Source organism: Ailuropoda melanoleuca, chromosome 15 (assembly GCF_002007445.2).
Source record: "Ailuropoda melanoleuca isolate Jingjing chromosome 15, ASM200744v2, whole genome shotgun sequence".
Classification (NCBI taxonomy): Eukaryota; Metazoa; Chordata; class Mammalia; order Carnivora; family Ursidae; genus Ailuropoda; species Ailuropoda melanoleuca.
The window spans coordinates 84039612-84060355 of record NC_048232.1 but is presented as its reverse complement, the minus strand read 5'-3'; the positions used below and the strand labels follow the sequence as shown (position 1 = coordinate 84060355).

At 49.3% G+C, this 20744-nt stretch overlaps 1 protein-coding gene across 1 annotated transcript in view; it reads right to left on the bottom strand.

Moving 5' to 3' along the window:
- Window positions 1-20744, bottom strand: part of ACO2 (aconitase 2) — a 48779-nt gene that overhangs the window by 15047 nt on the left and 12988 nt on the right. Inside the window, exons 2-3 of the mRNA XM_002929284.4 lie at window positions 7260-7396; window positions 3065-3323 (exon numbers count right to left, since the gene is read on the bottom strand). Coding sequence (XP_002929330.2) covers window positions 3065-3323; window positions 7260-7396 — 396 coding nt within the window. The remainder of the gene's footprint in view (window positions 1-3064; window positions 3324-7259; window positions 7397-20744) is intronic.

Genomic DNA, 20744 nt, shown 5'->3' with positions numbered 1-20744 from the left:
ACAAATCAATAACCAGAGCATTAGTAACACAGTGTGTGTCTGGAATGACCCTTGCTCACCCCCCCGCCCCCCGACTCTGAAATGCTGGTGCTCTCCTGGAGGCCTTCTACAAATAATTCCAAAAGGACCTGGATGTTGGCCCAGTCTCAGCTGGCTAACCTAGGGAGAAAGGCAAGGGAGCAGAGACAGAGCCTCAGTTCCGTGACACCGGGCCAGGGAGTGGGTCTGGCACAAGTCCCTTCTCTACCCTGACCTCAGTTTCCTTATTTGTAGAAGGAGCTTGGCTACATCATCTCCAAGGGTCTCTCTGGCACTCAAGTCCTCAGCCAAGGCCAGTGGTGAGGGGCACACCACCACAGGACCGTTTAACTGGGATATGGTGTTGGGGGAAGGGCGCTGTCAATGGGAAGCAGTGGGATCAAGTGGGCGCTCCAGTCCCCCTGTAGCTCACGCAAGTTCTGATTCTCCACCTAAGCCTCGATTCCTCATCTAAGGACGTCAGTCATCCAGGCTGCTGTTTACTGAATGCCCACTGCACTACACACCCGCACAATCCGTCCCCCGAAAGAGGGAAGGTACTGACATCAAGGTCACCTTACAGATGCAAAAACAGAGGCTCAAAGGTGAAGTAACTTGCTGGAGATCCAGAATTAAATCCCAGGGTTTGAAACCAGGCCTGTGTAGCCGCATAACCCAAGAGTTACATTCTAAAACAAAACAGAGCTACCTCCCTTATAAGGAAGAGGACATCTGGGAACGCCAGCGTCTGGCACGTTCTAGGCGCTCAATATTTGTAATACGTTTGATGGGCCCCAAATGAAAGACTGTCAAATGGACCATGTTCCAAAATGCAGACTTCAACAACACAACAGGACGGGCTGCGCCCACTCTAACTGGAATTGGAAAGTGGCTTCCTCAGTGGGCAGGGAAGGCTTCCTAGCACAGCTGATGTGAGGTCAGAGTTTATCTGGAAGACATGGGATCTTCCTGGACAGGGGAGACTCCAGTGACAAAAGGGATGGGACCAGGGAAGACTGCACAGAATCCCAAAGGATGAACCAGGCAGTGAGACGTGCTGGCCTCTGGGCATGGGAGACCCATGCTCCAAGGCAGAGGGGGCTCACTGCCAGCTCCCTGCCCTCAATAAAACACCCTCAAGACCACGCAGACTCCTTAATTTAAACTCCAGATCAACCATGCGTCCTTCTGAGGCCCACTGGGTACCCCCAGGCAAAAGAATAGCACACAAAACATTCGGGCCCCCGGAGCGGTCTCTCTGATTAATAATTACTGAGACCGCTCCTTCATTCAATCAGTCGCTTACAACATTGGCACCAAGGGCAGAGGACAGTGGTTGTGTGTCTGGGTGCGTGTTCCCATGTCTGGGCAAGCGGTGGCAGTGGCAGCGGGTGACAGAATGGCGCAGCAGAGCCTTCTCTGGCTGTGTGACCCTGGATAGGTCACTCTGCCTCTCTGGTCCCCAACCAGAGGGACTCTACAAATATACGTAAATCTGACCATAACCTTCCTCTGCTTAAGCCCTTTGGGGACTCCCAGGATGGTGCCCATGGCCCTTAAGGCCCTGCCTGGGCCTGCCCCCTGTCCACCCCATACCACCCTCTTCCACGGGCCCCCTTTCAACTCCACAAATGCATCAAGTTGCTTCCTGCCTTGGGGTTTTTATATACACTGTTCTGCCTAGAATGTTCTTTCTCCAGTTACTATCAGCTTATCTGTGCCTGTTTCAGCTTACATGTCACATCCTCAAATGGCTGTCTCCCCCCGAACCCCCCCGTCTAAATTAGACTTCTTTCTTATACTCTCACAGAGTCCTATGTCTCCCCTTCATAAGATCTATCTGAATCGGCAACTACCTGCTTGTGCGATGGTTTAGCGTCTGTCCCCCCGCTGCCGCCCTACAGACCTGTCTTGTTCACACTGCACCCCCAGCGTCCAGCACAGTGCCTAACACATAATCAGTGTTCAGTAAACGCTGAAATCTTACGATCCTGTGAATCTCATTTCCAGAAGGTAGATTCTGAATCCATAAAGTCAAGGGAGGGCGAGACCCTGAAAACGGTGGCCCAGCAGTGGGCAGTCAGTCACCTGCAGGGCTAGAGAGGACCCTGTTCCTGGCCACGCCCTGCTCCCGGCAGCGCAGGGGCCCCTGTAACATTGCCGCCGCTAACAGGGAAACAGCCTCGGCCGCTGCTGACAGGGAAACCTCTGGCCAGCAGGCCGGGCTCTTTCAGCAGAGTAGACAAAAGCTACTGGCAGCCAGGACCCAGACTGACAGGCCAGGGTGGGAAGTGAGGGCTCGAGTGGGAAAACGGAGGGCTTCCCACGAGTCTGAGAGGCTCTGGGAGCTCTGCTGACCCAGGGAGCTGGAGCACGTTCAGTGGCAGCCCAGCCAGCATTCAGCTCCTGCCAACGGCCCCCCCAAGAGAGGTGCCCACTTCCACGGCAGGGGGTGGAAAGGGCGGAGGTCCCGAGCTGGCAGAGATCCGCTGTGGTTGAGAGCAGGCATGCACAAAGGTACCACAGGCAGAGGCTGGGGGAAGGAGCAGGAATCTTATTTCATAAGGAAGGCTGGGTGGAATTCAAGGAAAAAAACTATTCCACGTGGCATACAGCCACTTCTGCCTCATGAAGCAAACTCCCAGAAGAAAGCCCCCCAAAGAGGCCAATCAGTAAGAGAGAGCACTTAAGACAGGGGTCGGCCGACAGCGCAGGTGAGCATGTGGGTGAGGCAGGCAGGAGGGGAAATTTAAGCTACCCTCTTGTACCAGAACCTGGTGTCTGCATCATATTTCTAACAGAACAGAAAAATGACCACAAAAAAATGCCTTTAATGTGAGAAGATTAAGGATGATTTGGGGGGTTTTGTTTTGTTTTTAGCCTTTCTCTGTATTTTCTAACATCCTCACAATAGGCAAATGGTATTTTCAAAGTTAGGAAAGAGCAAAAATGGCTAAAACAAGACTACACCAAGAAGCCTAGCTTAAGGCCTCTAACTCTCGTCCCATGTCACACACACTATACCCCGATGCCCCCTTCAGCTCACCTTGGCCCGGCGCAGGTCCTTCTCACCCCCGAGCTGGGCCTCGATCAGGTGGTCGCAGTGGATGGTGGACGGCACGGCCACCTTGGGCAGTCCGCTGCTGATGAACTGCAGCATGGCCATCTGGGCCGTGGCGTCCTGCATGGCCACGCGGTCGGGCCGCAGCCGTAGATACGTCTTGCCCCGCTCGATCTCCTGTTTGGCTGGGTCATCCAGGTGTCCGTATACGATCTTCTCTGAGAGGGTCAGCGGCCGGTTCAATCTGGGGGGAGAGGGAGGGGTGCCGGCTGCAGGATCCCCTGCCCACCCACAGCCACGCCCTCTCCGTCCCACGGCAACCCCGACAGTGGGCAGGGACGGGGGCGCCTGCACTCCACGAGGGTGGGCACAAATCAGTCCTGCTCCTGTGGTCCTTCCGGCACGCAGCACTCACCAGGTGCTCCAAAATTACCTGATGAGTAAGTGACAACATCCCAAGAGGTGGGCGGGGTTGTTTTTTCCTAAAGGATAGCTGCTTTTCCAGCATGCTGCCCACTGCCTGAGGGGTAGCTATCACGTGCACATCTCACGATTTAACCCTCGTCGCATCCTTGTCATTTCATCAAACAAGCAAGAGGGAAGGGAGACTCAGCAGAGTGGGGGTGACAGCTCGCAGCCAGAGCCTTGCTTTGGATCCTCTAATTCTCTCTGTCCACAGCCACCTCCCCTGTGCCCTCAGCCCCAGGAAGACACAGAGGACCCCACCAGCACGCCCCTCACCCAGCCTGCCTCGCCACCACCCACAACCCTCTGCTGCTCCCACTGTGGTGCTGCAGCCTTTTCCATCAGCCCAACTTGCTCTCGCCCCCTTCAGACAGGCCTGGCTGTCAGCTGAGAACAGAAACCCAGGCACCGCCTCCAGCCCCTCAACGAGACCCTCTTCCCTGCAGGTCCCACCCCCCCCCTTCCTCGTCATGGCCAAAGGGGCAGTCCAACCCCAGCTCCTGGGGAGGTACACCCCTGCTGGGCCTTCGGGGGCCTCCTCCTCACCAGCTGCCCCCCCACTGCCAGACTGCGCTTGGCGCAGCTCACCCCCCAACCGCCCACCCGGAGTCCCCCTGCTGCCGCCCACTCACCCTGGCGCCCCCCCCCCCACAGCAGGCTCCCCTCTGTTGGCCGCGGCAGCACGGGCTGGGCCCCACCCGCGCCTCCCAAACCCGAGGCCTCCTGGGAAGGGGTGCAGCTCTCTCACACCCAACCACCCAGGGAAGAAAGAAGTAGGAAACTAAGGAGCCAGAGGCCCTGCCCCTATCGCTAGCCCCCGGATGCAGCCGTCCCAGCCGCTGCTCGCTCTCCTCGGGGAGCGCGGCCCCCCACCTCTCAAGCCCGGCGCTCGCACGGGAACGAGAGGACAGCTGGCACTTACATGGCACTTGTTTTTAAACAGCTTTACTGAGGTGTCACTGGCAGGCCATCAACCGTGCATATCTAACGTATACACTGAGTCCTGACATTGTGTATACACCTGTGACTCATCGCCGCACGCAAGACAGTGAACACGTCCGTCAGCCCCGAGAGTTTTCCTGTGCCCCTCGGTCATCCCCCCTCCTGTGCCCATCCCCGGAGCAACCGGTGACCGGCCTTCTGTCACCACAGACTCATTTCCTCACAGCTCGTGCTTTTAGCTCAGTGGGACTTTAAGCGCTTTAATGTACGTGGGCCCCCGGCTCCTCAGGACACAGACGAGGAGACCGAAGCGCAGCGAGGTGAAGGGACCCGCCCCGGTCACCAGCCAGTGAAGGGCAGAGCCAGCCTGCGTTCCAGCCCCTCACTCCCCCATGGATCCAACCCCGAGAGCAAGAGCTGTCTGGGCTGCTGGCTCTGTGGACAACAGCGGAGCAACGGGCAATTCCGAAAAGCTCTACAGTTCTGCTGTCCTGAGAACCTCGAATAAAAATAGTCCCAGCCTGAGGGACAGCCTGCCCCCTTTTGGGGCCTGCTAGGCGGTGTAGGGGCAGTGACTCACTGCAGAGCCAGCCCCTCTTTCCCGGCCCCAGGGGAGACAAAAAATAGCACAAAGACCTTGACAGCAAATGCCTGAAGTTGTACCAAAAAGCCTGACAATGACAAAAGCCTCAGGACGAGTTCAGCACCACATTTCCTTCAGCATAAACTGGGGGTGGCAAAATGGGTCCTCTGTGTCCATCTGTCCCTCTGCTTTACTGGATGACAGAGACCTAATTTCCCAAGAACAGAATCGGGCCCCTTCTGTCACGAACACGAGGCGGAGGAAGAGTCCCTCTGCAAGTCCCCTGGCCTTCCACAACATTCTTACATTTTCAAACCAGCTCCCAGGGTGCTGCTGACTCATGGACCACACTTTGAGGAGTAAGGCCTACACCAGCTGAAATGGAATCGGGGCCCAAGTACTGGTAGTTCTAAAAGTTTCCGAGGTGGGGTGCCTGGCTGGCTTAGTCGGGGGGGAGCATGTGACTCTTGATCTCAGAGCTGTGAGCTCGAGCCCCATGCTGGGTGAAGAAATTACTTAAAAATAAAATCTTTTAGGGGCGCCTGGATGGCTCAGTCGGTTAAGCGTCCGACTCCTGGTTTTGGCTCAGGTCACAATCTCAGGGTCTTAAGATCCAGCCACACTTCGGGTTCCCAGCTCAGGGTGGAATCTGCTTGAGATTCTTCCCCCTCTCCCCTTCCCCATCTGTTCCTCCCCCTGCTCGTGCACGCGCTCTCTTGCTCTCCCTCTCTCTCTCTAAAAATAAAATACATAAATAAAACCTTTAAAAAAAACAATAAAATCTTTTAAAAATAGAGGAATAAGAGCTTCCAAGGTGGGGCGCCTGGGTGGTTCAGTCGGTTATGCATCTGCCTTCGGCTCAGGGTCCTGGGATCAAGCCCCTCATTGGGCTCCCTGCAGGGAGCCTGCTTCTCCCTCTCCTTCTGCCCCAGCTCATGCTCTCTATCGCTCAAATAAATAAATAAAATCTTAAAAAAAAAAAAAAAAAAGCTTCCAAGGTGATTCTAATGTGCAGCCTAGACAGACCTGGCTGGAGTTTGTGTCCAACCACTCAACAGATGTATGACCTTAGACTGGGTACTTCCCCAATCTGACACTCGATTTCCTTGTCTGCAAAATGGGGAGGCAGACATAATAACAACCTACAGGCGTTGCTGAGAAGAAAAGAAACGTGTGTGAAGTGTCTAGCACAAACTGGACACTCAGGCAGCTACTATCATTAGAGCCACCCTCAATGAACGTACGTCAGTTCTTACCGTAATTAGGTGATGCCAGGCTGGAGGCTGCTGGAGATAAAGCCTACGATAGTCCCTCCCCCCTCAAAACTGAAGCAAGGATACCAGTAAAGAGGAACCCAACTGGCAGCACAGAAGGAGTGTGGGAGGAGGGCTAGAGCCCTGGATGAGTGCAGGGAGACAAGGTCCCACTACTTACTCAGTGTGTAACCTTGGACAAGTTGCTTCTCCACCTGAGCCTGCTCTTTGGCATAAATGGGTAAACTGATATTTATTCTCTCTTATTCCCAGGGTCATGGTCACCAGGTGGGCAAGTACCCTGTCCAGTCTATAGCCATTCGAGCTCTGGGGGCAGTGCTGGTTGCTACGTACCACTAGCGCCCCCTTCATCCTCCAGTGACATCCCAGGCATCCCTCCAATGCTAGCATCTAGCCCAGGACCTGGCACACAGGAGAGCAATGCAAAAATGGTCACCATTTTATCAAATGAAGAAAGAGAGGCCCAGAAAAAAAGATATGCTTGAGATCCCACCTGAGCTTTCTTCTGGGTCTCAAGTCTGAGCTCTCCTCTAGACCTACACACTGAAGAGCAAATACAGCTATTTCTCCAGCCTTTGGGCCTGGTGGATCCCAGGGGGCTGGCTCAGGGTCAGCGGTCTGTCCTGGACAGGGCTGTTGGGAAGTTCAGGCCACAGCACTAAAGAGCATCTGAGACCTTCCCTATGGCCCAAATCACCAGGCTTCTTGATGGTAGATTCTTCCTTGGCAGAGAAGGTCACGGCCCATCACCAATCTGCAGTGCCCTTCCTCGCCAGGGAACTTCGTAGCCCAAAGGCCTTGATCCTGCCACCATCACTGGCCATCCTTTGCCAAGCACCTCCTGCGTTGGTGAAACGGGGCAGGAAGCAGAAGCAGGACCCTGGGGCAGTCTCTACAGCTCCCCCCACAGCCTTACCGTTTGCGGACAATGTCAATGTTCTTCTCTAGCAGGTCATAGCGGATGTACTCATGGGGCTCAAAGTGGCTCATGGCCACCTTGGCCCGTTGACACAGGACTGAGGCCACATGGTACTGCCGCACACCCAGGGCTTTCTGCAAGAAGAAAGACAACAGCGACTGTCAATGGAGTATTTACGGTGGTCCTCCCTGGAGGACAGCTCGGTGTGGTGAAAAAAGCGAGGAAGTATCGAGAGCTCCCCAGTGACTGCAGCCTCAGCGTCCTCCCCTGAGGCAGGGGATGATCCAGCAGCCACAGAACACAGCCCATGGCAGGAGAAAGCACAAGGGATTCGCAGTCAGAACTGCCGGGATCAAAGTCAAGTTCTATAACTTAAGAAAATCCCCCACATGAGCCCCGGAGGAGACGGGCGGTGGGGCTACCACTGGCCACTGTGGTCACACCAGCTTACCGGGATGGTTAAATACGAACATACATGAAAGTGCTCGTGAGGCTGTCAAGCACTGCCCAAATCACAGCTATCATTCTACCTGCACAACACGTTCCTCGAGGGCTGAGATCAGGCCTCATTTGTCTTATATTTCTGTATCTGGACTCCTGGGACTTAGCAGACTTGATAAATAACTACTGAATGGATGAAAAAATGAGGAAAACCCTGTGCATGAGCTCTAAAGTTTCCTCATCCCTTCAAAGGTGGCCCCCTTAAATGTGCAGCACACGGACTTATTTCTAATGACTAGAACGGGCCATGAGGCTATGTGACCTCCAAGACTGATCATAAAGAATAAAGGATAAAACCATCATAAAGGATAGCTTCTGGGGGCACCTGAGCTTCTTGGCTCGGTCGGTGAAGTGTCTGCCTTCGGCTCAGGTCACGATCAGGTCTTGGGATCGAGCCCCGTATCGGTTCCCTGCTCAGTGGAAAGCATGCTTCTCCCCCCTGCTCTGCTGCATCCCCTGCTTGTGCTCTCTTGCTCTCTGTCAAATAAATAAATAAAATCTTTAAAAAAAAAATAAAGGGTAGCTTCTGCCCAGCCCTCTCTGACTGCTCTGGGAGAAGGCAGTCACGGTGTTATTAAGGCATTTACGCAGTGCGAGGAGAGTTCCACTCAGAGAGGATCTGAGGCTTCTAGCCAATAACCAGCACCACCTTGCACGTGGTGCTCGAGCCCAAGGGCAAGCCCTCAGGTAACCACAACCCTGACCAACACCTGAACTGCAATTTCTTGAGTGATCCCCAGCAAGAAGCAGCCAGCCAAGCTGCTCCCAAATTCCCGGTCCACAGAAACTGTGAGTGAGAAATCTTTATTGTTTTAAGTCTTTAAATGAGGGGGCAATTTGTTTTGCAGTAATAGGTAAGTGATTGTTATGAAGGGGTCTGTATTAGCTCATTTTAAACTGCGACAACCTTCACAGAGTGCACTGTGATCAGGGAAGAATAAATAACCCCAGAAATGAGAGGGAAAGGGATGGCTGCTTCCGTTCTAGGTGACGCTCCCCGTCTAGAGGGTCATACTGATGGCGAAGGGAAGAGGCAAAGCTCAAGCCACTACCCCAGGCCCCCTCCTTTACATCCCCGCAACATTTAAATCCAAACCCTGCTAACCCCAGCATCTGAACCAGGATGGGTGCACTCATTAGTGACAGCCCACCCTATTAGGAAACGGTGCCCCAACCACCATCCACCTGACCACCCCAGCAAGCGGGTCCTCCCCAGTGCAGACTGCAGACCCCTTGCCCTCTCCCAGGGGATCCTCACTATCTGCCTCGGCGGGTAGGTGGGAAGAATACACCGATGGCGCATCAAGACTTCCAGCCGCTGTGCACAGGCAGAACACAGTGGACAGCAGCCGCAGCTCTGCCCACGCCCCTGCAGCCGGGGGCCCATGCACAGCAAAGGAACGGGGCTGAAGCCTGGCGGCCAGTGACTATCGAGTCCTCTCGGTCCATTTACCCTAAGCACTTGTCTCCTCACAGAGCTATTGTGGGGATTAGCAGTTACATAACGTACTGGCACAGTTTCTATTATTACCCCCGTAAGAGAAACCACACAAGCTGTTCTGCAACTTGCTCTTCTCATTTATCGACACACCTTAGACGCCTTTCCAATGTCCATACACAGAGCTATCTTTCTTTCTATAAATTAACTGTCCCTAAGCTTCAGGTTCCTTAGAAATAAAAATAAAGGGGTGCCTGGGTGGCTCAATCGGTTAAGCATCCAACTCGATTTCAGCTCAGGTTATGATCACAGGGTGGTGGGATCGACAAGCCCTATGAGCCCTGCACTGGGTTCTAGGCTCAGTGCGAAGTCTGTTTGTCCCTCTCCCTCTGCCCCTCCCCCTGCTCGCTCTCCAAATAAATAAATAAATAAATAAATAAATAGCAATACCTAGTGTCTGGTCTAGGAAGCTAAACGATTAACTGTAATTATAATTATAGTGTAGAGAAAAGGTAAAGTCCCAAATTCCCTACAGCAAGGAAACATTTAATCCATGGACACACATCAATATCTAAAAAATAGATTCAGGATGCCTGACTGGCTCAGTCAGTAGAGCAGGTAACTCTTGATGTCCAGGTCGTGAGTTCAAGCTCCATGTTGGGCAGGGCGCCTACTTAAAATAAAAAATAAATAAAAATAAAAAGCTTTAACTACAAAAATAATAATAAATAATAAGGTTTTTTAAAGATTTTATTTATTTGAGAGAGAGAGACAGCAAGCAAGCACGTGCACAAGCAGGGGGAGCGGGAGAGAGAGAAGCAAGCTCCTCACTGAGCAGGGAGCCCGATGTGGGGCTCGATTCCAGGAGCCCAGGATCATGACCTGAGCCGAAAACAGACGCTTAATCAAATGAGCCACCCAGGTGCCCCAATAAATAATAGGTTTAAGAAATAATGCCAATTAGGGGGAAAGGGACAAAATAAGATGTTCTCATCTAGACTACAACTTATAGATAAATTTATTTATTAACACTCAGTGATGCCAACACTCTGCTAAGTATTTTGCAAGCGTTACATCGTCTCATCCTCACAGCCACCCAGGGAGGGGTCTCCCATGATTAGCCCATTTTCCAGGTAAGGAAACCGAGGCTTGCAGCAAGTGACTAAGGCCAGCATAGCACACAGAACTGGAATCCAGCCTGACTGACCCACTTACTGCCAATGCTCTGGGCATGTTACATAACTCCCTAAGCTTTCCCTCCAAAACGGAAACAAACTCCGTTGTTAGTAACAAATGAAATCACTGCATGCTCAACCCTTGATCACCACGCGCTCTGCTTTCCAAACATCTGTGCACGACAGCCAGCACTGGCCAGGAGGACCTCCAGCCACGACGGACGCGTTCTAGAGCCACACAACCACCACTGTGGCCACGAGCCACATGTAGCAGCAGGGCACCCTGGAGTGTGCTGAGTGCAGCTAAGGAGTTTCCAATGTTGTTCAACTTTAATGACCAAAAAATGAAGCTGCCACAGGAGATGGCTCAGGTTTATATACTAATAAGGAGGAAAGTGTTTTTCGGAAGCCCGAACAACTCGCATGTTCATGGGAGCCCTTTTTCTATTAAGGATGCCTTTGTGCTTTCAAGTTCAGAGCACCACCCACACACCTCCCCACGCCAGGAGCTCGTCATCCCACACCACCACCCAACTCACTTGGGCACGATTTCAGATCTTCTCCTGCACGCTCAGCCACGCTCTGCTTCCCTGCACAGTCTGCTTTCCAGCTGGGGTCCCCCCTCGGGGACACAGCTCTCTTCCTCAGGACAATGGCTCCCAGACCTCAGATACATCACCATCTCCTGAGTCTGTTAAAAATACATAATCCTACACGCTACCCACGTCAGTGACTCTGTCCCCAGGGTGGGGTCCCTCACCTACTTCAAGTCAGCCATGCTCTGTCACCTTCTCTCAAATCCCCTCTTGGCCAAGGGCGTCCCAGAGTTATTTTCAACCATCCCTTTACATGGCAGGCTCCCCAATTCCACAACAGGCCGACGATGCCCTGGGCTGAGGGCAAAGGGATCATCACCTCCTTTGTTTAAGGCTGTTATCAGCCTATGACAGCCCACCTTACCGCGGACACACACGTCACTTCCTGATACCCTAACACCTGCCCAGCCATCTTCCTCATCGACTGTTCTGGAGCCACACTGTCCTTGTAGGCTTGGTTTTCTGTGCTAAGATCTACATTAATCTTGATTTAATCTCATTATTGGTTTCTGCCTGCCTCCTGCCCCTGGAGTCTACAGGAGACCTGGTCCTGACAGGCTGGCCCTCCCAGCGTGTGTCAGCCACAAACACAGCACAATTCCCAGGTTGTTCACGCCTCAACACCGATGTGACCCATTCCAGGCCGGGCTCCCCAGGGCTGACGTTTGGTCAGGTCATCAGTGGTCTATTTAGCAACACTCCTGAGGTCCAGGTCTTTCATCTACTGCAACAGCCAACTAACTGTATTTTCTTTCAGTTGGGCTCCATGCCCAATGTCGGGCTTAAATTCACGACTTGAGATCAAGAGTCCATGTTCTATGGACTGAGCCAGTGAGGCACCCCAATAGCCATCTCAGTGCATCGTCACTAAGGACTTGTCTGTCTTGCTGTTAGGGACAGCCTGACTGACCGGTCGAATGCCCTGCAGAAATCAATACTCACTCTCACTAATCTAACTACTAATCTCAACAAAAAGTAAAAGATGTGGGACACCTGGGTGGCTCAGTGGGTTAAGCATCTGCCTTTGGCTCAGGTTGTGATCCCAGGGTCCTGGGATCGAGTCCCACATCTGGCTCCCTGCTCAGCGTGGAAACTGCTTCTCCCTCTGCTTGCCACTTCCTCTACTTGTGCCCTCTTTCTCTGACAAATAAGTAAAATCTTAAAAAAAAAAAAAAAAGGTAGAAGATGTTAGTTTTGCCATGAGACCTTAGGCAATTCACTTCATCCCTCAAGGCTTTAGTTTTTCACACCTAGAACAGGTGAAATCTCAGCCTTCCTCCCCCTTCAGTGCTGTGAGAGGCTGACATGCATGAAATGTCCTGTGTAAACTCTGGAGAGTTCCACCACATTATAATATGCTTACCCCAGAGACAGACTTCAAAGGCAAGGACATCATGTATCACTCATTCACGAACCCCGCAAATCTCACATGTAAAATGAAGACATTATGGGTGATCTCCATACACACACCCCCAATAAGAATAAAACAGCTGTTCAGGGCGCCTGGGTGGCGCAGTCGTTAGGCATCTGCCTTCAGCTCAGGGCGTGATCCCGGCGTTCTGGGATCGAGCCCCACATCAGGCTTCTTCACTAGGAGCCTGCTTCTTCCTCCTCCCAATCCCCCTGCTTGTGTTCCCTCTCTCGCTGGCTGTCTCTCTCTGTCAAATAAATAAATAAAATCTTAAAAAAAAAAAAAGAATAAAACAGCTGTTACTTATTAAACACCTGCTCTGTGCCAAGCACTTTCTGTGCCTAATTTTGAATTCCGATGACAACAGGGCCAGGTCACTGTTCTTCTGGTCTCACAGATGTGGGAACTGCAGAGCAGGGAGGTTAAGTCAGAAGTCACATACTGGAAGTGGTGAGCAGGGAATCCAGGATGCAAGTTCAGGTCCATCTCCTGAGACGGGTCAGCTCCCCTGGCTTCTGCTGCTCTCTCCCTCTCATAGCCCACCCTTTCTCACTGAAGGTGGCACAGTGTGATGGTTGGTCCGGATTGAAGATCTGTACTCAGAGTGCCCCACCCTGCAATACCACTAAGCTGCTATGGCCCAGGACAAGTTATTTAGCCTCCCCAAGCCTTAGTTTCTCCAGAGAGAAAATGGAGATAAACATCACAGTAACTATTCAATAAAATAACCTACGCTGGGTTTTGGCACAGAGCCGGTTCATTACATGTTGTTTTCTGTTATCTTCCTTCACAGAGGAGACAGATGCAGAATGAGATGTGAAGCCATGGTCCTTCTCTGGATGCTGGCAGAAGCAGCAGTTCTCATCTTTTGCTTATTGCAAACACAGCTTTAAAGGTTCTTTTGGTTGATCAGCATTTTTCAGAAGACTTAGCTTGTCTGGGCCTTTGGCATTCTTGACCCTCTTCTAATGTATTTCAGTGGCCGTATAATTTCTCCTGGTTACTCGCCCTCCAGCCTTCGCCAACTTATTCTAAAAATCTAAGCTGATGTCTTTAGGTGCATCTCTTCCTTCTCTCCTGCAGATGACTTTCAATTTTTCAGAATTTGCCTCAGAAAGACCCTCATCCCTCTGAAATCCTTCCTGCTTAATCCTTACATTGGGGTCCTGGCGGTGGGATCTCATCTATTTGGTCTCTCAGTCATTCAGAATTCGCCTTTCTCAAAGGCGCCAAACACGCTGAACGTCGCTGGCCAGTAAAAATTCTAAAGTGATCTGTCACAGGGCCTTTGTACATGCTGTTCGTGCTGCTCAGAATGTTCCCTGCCTACCTTCACTCTCAATCTGCTCTTCGTCTACGTCACTCCTATTGATCCTTCAAATCCGCCCAACACCCAACCAAAGCCTATTATCTATGCCTACTTCCTACTTCTTGACATTGATTTGTCAGATGGCATCAGTCTCCACTAGTCTCTAAGGTCCACCCGGGAGGGACGTGGAGGTGCACATAAGTACCAACTGAACTAATGACTCCTGCTTCTGCTTGACCAACTAGCTCTTCCATACTGAAAAGGGTTAAATACAGAGCAGGTTTGGTTAATCTTGTGAGAGCAAACAGTTAACAAGACAAATCAATAATTTACCAGTCTTGGACACTCTTAGTTAGAGTATAAACAGGTTCAACATTTCTTTGTCTTAAGTAGGCTCTATGCCCAGCGTGGAGCCCAACACAGGGCTTAAACTCAGGACCCTGAGATCAAGACCTGAGCCAAGATCAAGAGTCAGGTGCTTAGCTGCTTAACCAAGGGAGCCACCCAGGTGCCCCCAGGTTCAACATTTTTGAAAGACAATTAGGTAATACCTATTGAAATGTAAAATGTTTGTGCCTTTTAACCAGCTTTCCTCAATTCCAGAAAGCTAGCTCACAAAAATGCTCACATAAATGAGCACTGAGACAGGCAAGGACATTCTCTGCAGCACCATTCTTAAGAGAACAACCCAACTGTCCAAAAATAGGGCACTGATTGGATAAATTATGGTTCATCTACCAAGGAATGCCATCTTATAGCTGTTTAAAAAGAATTAACTCAAAGGGCGCCTGGCTGGCTTGCAACTCTTGATCTCCAGGCTGTGAGTTCAAGCTCCATCCTCGGTGTACAGCTTACTTAGATAATTCAAAACACACACACAAAAAATTAGAGGTGGTGGTCCCATAACATTGTGAATGTAATTAATGCCACTGAACTGAAAAACATGGTTAAAATGTCAACATTTACGTTATATATATTTTACCATAATTAAAAAAAAAAAAAAAAGGTAGATCTACCTTTAATGGCAGAGAAAAACTTCCATACACATTCAGGGAAAAAAGTAAGTAGCAAGATAGTATTAGAAGAGCTCATTTCTATATAATAATAAATAATAATTCACACATGTACATATGTTAAAAAATGAAATGATACGTCTGAACTGTGCATAGCAATTCTCTCTCGGGATTAGAATTATGGGCACTTTTACTTTCTAGGCCAAGTATTTGTTACTTTTAAATGTGACATGATATACAGGCATTCCTTTTGTAACCAGGAAAAAAGAATGCGCAAGGCAAACAGGTGCAGAAAGCATGCTGACTGTGGAGTGGTGTAGCACAATCATTTACTGGCAATTTGACAATCAACAATGTTCTGATTTTAAATGTGCAAACCCTTTGTTTCAGCAATTTACAGGAATTTGTCATTAATAAGGAAGAGGGAGGGCCGCCTGGGTGGCTCAGTTGGTTAAGCATCTGCCTTCCTCTCAGGTCATGATCCCAGGGTCCTGGGATCGAGCCCCACATCAGGTTCAACGCTCAGCTGGGAGTCTGCTTCTCCCCCTCCCTCTTCCCCTCCTCCCCATGCTCTCTATCTCTCTCAAATAATAAAATCTTTCTTAAAAAAAATACCTTTATACTAGAAGGACCACCATTATCTTAACCGGAGATCAAACTAGCATCACCAAGACCAAGACTACCTGACACTCGTGCCCCTGATGGGACAGCATCACCTAGGAAGAATTCTTGTTGGGGCCCCTGGTGGGCTCAGTCAGTAGAGCATGTGAACTTGAACCTGGGGTCATGAGTTCAAGTCCCACATTGGGTAGAATTTACTTTAAAAATTAAGAAGGAAAAAAAAAGAATTCTTGTCAAAAAATGTTTAAACTGAGTCTAAGCCAGCTTTGGGACCTTAGCTCCAGCTTAAGGGAAAATCATGGAATAAAAGAACAATCAATCAAATCTAGGGTGTGGATATTCTACAAGAAACTGGCCTGGTCTCTTTGAAAAGTCAACATGAGGGGAAAACAAGGCATACGGGGGTGGGCAATGGAGAGTGTTCCAGAGTAAGAAAGACTAAAAAAGTAAAATCAATGCATTGTGTAAATTTTTTATTACACCCTGATTTGGAAAAAGACCACTACCAAAGACACTTTTGGGAAAACAGGTGATAACATTGTAGTTACACAGCTAAATGACTTATTCTTAAGAAACTAAGTTTTTAGGAATGAGGTGTCACAATGCCTTCAATTTCTTTTGAAATAGTCCAGAAAAAAATTACAAAAAAATAATACATAATAAAGCAAGACAAAAATAAATAATACATAGTAAAGCAAGTAAGACAAAACGTTCAGTCTAGATGGTAGGTATATTTATGGATATTCTTGCTACTATTTTCGACTTTTCCTTTTTATTTTTTTTTTAAGATTTATTTATTTGAGATAGAACGAGAGTGAGCGAGAGAGCACACAAGCAGGGGAGAGGGACAGACCGAGAGGGAGAAGGAGACCCCCCACTGAGCAGTAAGCCTGACAGAGGGCTCGATCCCAAGACCCCAGGATCATGACCTGAGACAAAGGCAGGTGTTTAGGCACCACCAACTTTTCCTTAGGTGTAAAAATTTATAACAAAAAAAATATTTTGAGAAAGACACCAATCATTGTTTAACTTTTTTTTATAAGTAATCTCTACCCTCCAACTTGGGGCTCGAACTCACGACCCCGAGATCAAGAGTCATGCTCTACCTACAGAGCCAGGCACCCCAATACTTCTTATAATTAGAAAAAATATAACCAACATTAATTTTTGATTAAAAATTAAATGCTCAAAACTAAAGATAAATACTCTTGCAGACTGCTGTGTAGTAAAAGCAAACTGATCTTTTTGTAAAGCAGCTTATCAATACGAAACCCACAGGAACACCCACATCCTCTGACCCAGCGATGCCACAGCTGAAAATCTATCCTTGAGAAATAATTCTAAACATGAAAATGATACTGTGTGTACTGAACAGTTCACTGCATTACTACTTATAGCCCCCCAAAACTAAAAGCAACATGTATAATTTCCACTCCGTAGGAATCATAGTTTTAAGTACTATGCAGCAACGCAGGAAACGGTCTATGATATAATAATGTATGAAAAAGCAGGTTAGAAGTTACCTACACACTGACTACAATGCTATAAAACTCATGTTCACAGGGGAAAAAAGACCAAAAGGAAATGGACTAACAACATAAAAAAATGGGTTAAGACGGAAAATTATTTTCTCCTGTAATCCCCCAAATCTGTATTAAGGTGGTGTATGGCTGAAAAGAGACTGATAGCAAGCTGTTTTCAGAGGGTGTAGAGAGAGCTGAAGTCCCCTAGTGTCGCTGTATTTTTGTCCTTGAACTCCAATTTTGCAATCCAACATTCCGGTGAGGGCACCACGCTCAGATGGCTAAAGAGCCAGGGTGAGCCTGCCCTATGGGCCACTTCCCTTGTGCAGATCCAACAGTGAATGCCCCCATGTGACAAAAGGGAACACTGCGGGCATGGGAGTCCAGAGATCTGGCCTGCTAGCTCGGTCACTAGGTACCCTTACAGTAATCTCACCTTTCTGTGCCTCCCTCTCCACTTTCATGAAATGGGACACGTGGATCATTCCAGCAGCATCGAAGTCACCTGAGAGGTTTCGGCTTCTAGGCCCTGCCCCTCCCGGACCCTCCACCAGAACCACCCCGGGGGGAGCCTAAGCGTCGGTAAAGACTACTGCATCACTCTGATGATACGGCCATGCCTGGGAACCGCTGGACTAGATGTTCTCCAAAGTTCTTTCTCAGAGATTCTATAAATACTCTTCCCCAGCAAGCAGGCTCTCAGATAAACCCGTGTACTCCCCAAAGGCCAGAGGAAAATGTAGTAATGTCAGAACAGACTTATCTGTACCAGGGAAGAAAACCCCCAGAGCTGAGGCTTTTCTGAATTAGCCATAGCCTTCGCCTTCATTTACGCACGGCTGAGGACGCAATGCCGCGTAGGTACGCGCACGGAAAACGCAGCCCCGTGTGGAGGCGCAGAAAGCGCAACAGACTCAGAACACTAGCAGCTTATTATTGGCCCCCTGAGCGGCCCAACTGCTTACTCTATTTCAATATATTAATAAAATAAGGGAGAATAACCTCATTTATTATTAAGAACAAAGAGTGCCTCTTAACAAACGAACGCCTTCCTAGGTGCCAAACATGTTACCGCATGGTTCCCAAACCTTTTCAAGTTAAGGCCCATGAACAAAATAACTCATTTTGGACATCACAGCTAGGCAGACAGACCAGGCTGCTGCCGGTCAGGATCTCGGCACACCTGTGTCCCATCTGCTACAGCGCGCTGGAGGACAGCTTAGCTGTACCCACTAAACTCCAGAACACCACCACGCTGTCCCTACACGCAGGATCACAGTCTGGTGGGATAAGACAGACATGGAAACAAAAAGTGTGGTAGTGTTAAAGTTGCTACTGTAGACATTAGGTCCAAGGTTCAGCGAAGGCATGGAAATAGGAGTGGTCACGTGAAAAAGTGGCCAAGACCTTCAAGATCATGTTTGAGTTCAAGTTCAAAAAAATTGGCTACAGATGCAAAAGCCAAATAGAACAACTCGCTTAAAATTGCATGGCATTTGTGGAGTCATTATGGAAGGAGGAAGTCATTCAAAGCCCACTGTACCCTGGCGTAGCCCCTCAGAGGGACGGTCCTAGCAACTTCCAAATACTGGCCGTAGGATGGTCTGAGCTAACAGGAGACTTAGAGGGCTTTCACATTTTGACTGAGTGCATGCACCCCCCCAACACACACACAATACATTTTATGCTGTGATCCAGCCCAAAGATACTGCCAGGGTGGTGTAACTAAAACAAGCTTCACTGGGGCGCCTGGGTGGCACAGCGGTTAAGCGTCTGCCTTCAGCTCAGGGCGTGATCCCGGCGTTCTGGGATCGAGTCCCACATCAGGCTCCTCCACTATGAGCCTGCTTCTTCCTCTCCCACTCCCCCTGCTTGTGTTCCCTCTTTCGCTGGCTGTCTCTATCTCTGTCAAATAAATAAATAAAATCTTTAAAATAAAAAAAAATAAAAAAATAAAACAAGCTTCACTAAACAACACTCGCCATGTGTGATGCACGCTGATATTTTTTTTTTTTTTAAGCAGGCTCCATGCTCAACGTGGGGTTCAAACTCACAACCCTGTGATCAAAAGTCACATGCTCTACTGATTGAGCCAGCCAGGCGCCCTAATACTTTGTGTTCTATTATTGTCTATACTGTGGTAAAATACACGTAAAATTTACCACCATAAATATCAAAGTGGCCAGCTGGACACATGCACAGTGGAATCACCACTATCTCTAGCCCCAGAATGTCTCATCACCCCAAAGCAAAGCCCATACGCACCCAGCAGTTGATCCTTATTCCCTTCACTCTCCTTGTCCCAGCTTCTGGCAACCACTAATCTGCTGTTTTTCTTTTTTTTTTTTTTTAAGATTTTATTTATTTATTTGTCAGGGAGAGAGAGCGCAAGCGAGCGAGCACAAGCAGGGGGAGTGGCAGGCAGAGGGAGAAGCAGACTCCCCACTAAGCACGAAGCCCAAGGCGGGCATGACCCGAGCCGAAGGCAGATGCTTAACCAACTGAGCCACCCCGGCATCCTTAACCTGCTGTTTCTACAGATCTGCCTATTTTAGGTAGTTTATAAGAGTCATACAATAGGTGGCTCTTTATGTCTGGCTTTTTTCCTTTAACATTCTAGATTATCTTTCTTGAAGGCACGTTGCACCCCGTTAATTTCATGATCCGATGATAGGTAAGGACAGGCCATTTGAACAGCACCTTACAGAATTTACAATTTAAAAAAAGAGTTACAAATGTCAGAGCCAAATAGCCGTAAGGAATGATTCCCGCTCACAATCGCCCTGGGCCTCTGCAGGTTCAGTTCAGTCCAAGGCGCCAGAGGCACCCAAACCTCAGCCAAGCTTTGGTGCCTGTCTGCACACAGCTGTCCACCAAGAAAACTGGAAAAATAAAGACAACATAGCAAGTTCTTTTAAAAAGTCAAATTTATTAAATTTAAAACACGTCTTTGTTCTGAATCTTGCCTTCCTATACCTTTCCTGTTAAAAAGGCCCTCCTTTCTTTTAAGCAATGATGCTGATAGTGGATAATGGTTTGTGGGACAAGCGGGTGGGGGAGGTGTTGCTCCGGGATCCTTACTTGGAGAGATTTAACACCTGCAACCCCATGGCAATCCGTCAACTCTGTGTGCACATTCTGGTGCTCTCTTCCATGTAACTTCTCCAGAACACAACTATCCGTGCGCGGGAAGGTACAGTCGCTGGAGAAGATACGTGGAAGAAAGAGCTAAGATTTTAGTTTTACGTTTAGAATCTCAGTAGCAGCCAGAAATATAAGAAGTGATGAGCACAGGTGACTGGGGAAAAGCATCTGTCTCCACTGCCGTTCTCTCTGTCCCTTTTCCCTCCTACCACCTTACTCACTCATCTATTCATTCATCCGTCTGTTCATCAAATAGTTATTGAGTGACTATAGGTGCCAGGCACTGTTCTAGGCAATGGGGATACAGCAATAACAAAATGATTCTCTTGGGACTGACACTCCCGGGCCTGAGAGGAAGCTGGACAGAGAGACAGACAAACAGAGACAGAGAAAAGAGTAAAACCTCAGCCAGATGTTGCTAAGTGTCATGTGAGATAACGAAGGAGGAGCAATGGGGAAAAGAGCCTGGGCAGTGGGAGGAGGTGCCATTTAAAATAGGATAGTTGGGGGGGCGTCTGGGTGTCTCAGTCAGTTAAGTGTCTGCCTTCGGCTCAGGTCACGGTCCCGGAGTCCCGGGATCAAGTCCCCGCATGGGGTTCCCTGCTCAGCGGGCAGCCTGCTTCTCCCTCTGACCCTCCCTCTCTCTCACGGTTTCTCTCTCATTCTCTCTCAAATAAATAAATAAAATCTTAAAAAAAAAATAGGTGGGGCGCCTGGGTGGCACAGCGGTTAAGCGTCTGCCTTCGGCTCA